The sequence below is a fragment of the Zingiber officinale genome, chromosome 4B (genome assembly GCF_018446385.1).
Source record: "Zingiber officinale cultivar Zhangliang chromosome 4B, Zo_v1.1, whole genome shotgun sequence".
In the NCBI taxonomy this organism is placed as follows: domain Eukaryota; kingdom Viridiplantae; phylum Streptophyta; class Magnoliopsida; order Zingiberales; family Zingiberaceae; genus Zingiber; species Zingiber officinale.
In genome coordinates, this window is record NC_055993.1 from 37552730 (window position 1) to 37555967 (window position 3238).

A 3238-nucleotide genomic window follows, 5' to 3' on the forward strand; every position below is an offset into this window, starting at 1 on the left:
TTAATTTAATTATTCAACCCCTACTAAACACTTTGATTAGGAGATGATGACAAAATTTTAATTTAGATTTCCTATGTGGGGCTAAATTTGACCACTTCATGTTAAGTAAAAGACATAGTCAATTCTAAACATCCAATCCTATCAACATACATGTTGCTAGTTGCGTCTTACAAAAAAACAATAATTATGACCAAATCCGCACCTTAAACACCTTTTTATAATTATATTTTATATCGAGATAATGTAAATATTTCTCTATCAAACAATTGTCCAACTGAGGCTCCCTACTTATTCTAAGTTGTTTGTCGATATCCTACACACTTACAAACTTTATTTTGAATACCAGTCAATTCAAGTTTGGCTCATCCCCATAACTCAAATTAAATTGACCTTAACTTTGTGGTACATTTTTGACATACAAGATTGCATTACACTTCAGTTTAACCAATTGAAACAAATTAAATACTTTTGGTGACAGGAGACACTTCTAAAAGAGCTCCCGCCACTCGATCCTTCACATTGGTTTCTTTATATTTAACACGGGAAAAATATTACACAAATTCGATTATATTCATATGCCTCAACGGACGGGGTTTAAAATGGACTTATATAAGCTTCGCCCTCAGATCCTTCCTCAGTATTTTGCCAGTTGGCGCCTTTGGAATGGCCTCCACGAAGAACACCTTTCCTATCCTCTTGTAGAAGATCACCTAATTATTTTGTAATTAGGTGTTAATTGCAGAAGTATTAAGATGTTTAAATTTAACGATGAAGTAATTAAATACTTAATTATTTACCTGCTTTGCGACGTACTGCTTAAGCTCGTCCTCCGTGATTTGAGATCCATTAGACCGGACGACGAAAGCAACTGGAATTTCTCCGGCCGCTTCATCCTTCATCCTGCAGTTAATTTATAAGCGCCCGAGGCATAGTCTCAAGGGAAATTAGACGATCTGGGACTAAAATTTTCGCTTACGGTACGACGGCAGCGTCGGTGACGTTTGGGTGAGCGACGAGCAAGGCCTCCAGCTCCGCGGGGGCGACCTGAAAGCCCTTGTACTTGATGAGTTCCTTCAACCGGTCGACGATGAAAATTTCGTCGTCGTCGTCGACGAAACCGACGTCGCCGGTGTGCAGCCAACCTTCCTTGTCGATCGTGTTCCTCGTTGCTTCGGGATCGTTCAGGTACCCTGTTAATAATTAACATCCAAACACGGTATCGAGTTACCCTACTCTGTTTGAAGCTTGACTGCAGAAAAAGACAAACGTTTGAAAACAGTCTCTGAACTACTGGAACTTTAATGATATCGAAGCGCGTGTGAATTCTCTTGGCCAAATATTAATATTTTCTTCTAGTTTTAGTTGAATTATTTAGATTTGGTAGACTTACCTTTCATGATTTGTTCTCCTCTGATGCAGATTTCACCGCGCTGGTTCCTGGCGAGCGCGACGCCGGTGTCCGGGTCGACGATCTTGAGCTCGGCGTTCCGCACCACCGTGCCGCAGGCGCCGGACTTCACTGGAAATGGCTCCTTGGCGAAGGCCAGGCACATGGACAGCACCGGCCCCGCTTCCGTCATCCCGTAGCCCTGTTCGTAATTAAATTGGGGCGTAGTTTATTCGATTAGAAAATCGAAGGATCTACTTATGATTAAGGACGGAGATCGATGTGTTATTTACCTGACCCAAGGTAGCATTGGGCAGCTTGGCCATGAACTTGTCCTCGAGCTCCTTGCCCATGGGGGCGGCGCCGGACTTGACGATGCGGATCGACGACAGGTCGTAGGCATCCATCAGCGAGCTCTTGACGAACTCCAGCACGATGGGCGGAACGAAGGGGGTCACCGTGACGCGGAAGCGCTGCACCAACTCCAGCACGGCGGAGATCTCGAACTTGCGCACCAGGAGGATGGCGGCGCCGGCGCGGAGCCCGCAGAGCAGGACCGAGTTCAGCGCGTAGATGTGGAAGAGAGGCAGCACGCAGAGGAGCACGTCGTCCGAGTGGAAGTATAGGTTCGGGTTCTCTCCGTCCACCTGCTGCGCCACGCTCGTGATCAGGCTCCGGTGCGTCAGCATCACCCCCTTCGGCAGTCCCGTCGTGCCCGACGAGTACGGAAGCGCAACAACGTCATCGGGGTCGATTTCTTCCTCCTCCTCCTCTGTTTTCTCCTCTTCTTCCAGCAACTCCGAGAATCGACGGCAGCCCTCCGGAAGAGGATCGTCGACGCAGACGACCACAACTCCCCGCTCCCGCGCGAAATCCCGCACCTTGTCGACGTAGCACGACTCGGTGACGATTAGCCTCGTGCCGGAGGCTACAGCCTGTTTGTGAATCTCCGCCGGCGTATAAAACGGGTTGGCAGTTGTAGCCACCGCGCCGCGTCGGGAGGCACCGAGGAAGGCGAGGACGAACTCCGGCGAGTTACGGAGCAGGATCATGATCACCTGCCCCCGGCCGACCCCGAACCTGCGCAGCCCAGCCGCGGCGCGCCTGGACGCGAGGTCCACCTCAGTGTAGCTCATGACGGCGCCGTTGGAGCCGTCGATGAGGCAGGGGCGGTCGCCGAACTCCGCCAGCCGCTCGAAGCAGAATTCATGCAGCGGCCGGCGATTGTCGATGTGAATATCCGGTAGCTTTGACCGGAAAATCGTCTCCTCCAGCAGCGGACCCATGCCGATAAGGAAAGTGACGACCTAAGAGAAAAGTGCGTCGGCTCGAGGCTCGCTCTCTTCCCTGAAGAAACCACGGAGGGGAAGGAAGGTACATATACTGGTGGTGGTCGTTCCGGAGTTGGTGAGGGCACCGATGTAATTTTGACACTCTCTTTAGGCAAAAGAGGAAGAGAAATAGGCGATATGGGGTTGGTGAAAGAAGTGGTTGCGTAGTCAACGGTCAAAAACGATGACCATTAAACCATCGAGCGTATCAGAACACGCCATGTAAGCATCTCACCAACCACGAAGCGATCTCCACCATTGATGCGCACTAGGGAGAAGATAGACAAAAGGAGGTGCGCGGTTCACCTACGCGCTGAATGGATATGCGGGAGCGACGTGGGGATGACATCGGATACGATCTGCACCGTCGATTCGTGGAATGGACGGCGGATCGTCGATGGGACGGGAAATGGAGTTGAGAGGGCGAAAAGCCGGCGTCGCGGTCATTTCGACTTGGACAGTTGGACGGACCCAAAATCAACGGGGAGAAAAATAAAAGACGCCACAAATTAAATGAGCA

General features: G+C 50.1%; 1 protein-coding gene across 1 annotated transcript; it reads right to left on the bottom strand.

The window, feature by feature from the left end:
• Positions 1 to 340: 340 nt before the first annotated feature.
• LOC121974968 (4-coumarate--CoA ligase CCL1-like) lies at positions 341 to 2732 on the bottom strand. Its single transcript, XM_042526274.1, has 5 exons — positions 1681 to 2732; positions 1391 to 1589; positions 977 to 1190; positions 798 to 900; positions 341 to 710 (listed from the first exon to the last, which is right to left on the bottom strand). The coding sequence occupies exons 1-5, from the start codon at positions 2671 to 2673 to the stop codon at positions 606 to 608; spliced, it is 1614 nt and encodes a 537-aa protein (XP_042382208.1). The 5' UTR covers positions 2674 to 2732; the 3' UTR covers positions 341 to 605.
• Positions 2733 to 3238: the final 506 nt, after the last annotated feature.

What these genes read in the sequence shown, in the direction of transcription:
- LOC121974968 (XM_042526274.1), bottom strand. Translation starts at nt 2,673, where the DNA reads ATGGGTCCGCTGCTGGAGGAGACGATTTTCCGGTCAAAGCTACCGGAT. An exon ending in CCAATGCTACCTTGGGTCAG is followed by an intron (nt 1,590 to 1,680) that starts GTAAATAACACA and finishes AATTACGAACAG; the next exon opens with GGCTACGGGATGACGGAAGC. An exon ending in AGCAGTACGTCGCAAAGCAG is followed by an intron (nt 711 to 797) that starts GTAAATAATTAA and finishes CAAAATAATTAG; the next exon opens with GTGATCTTCTACAAGAGGAT.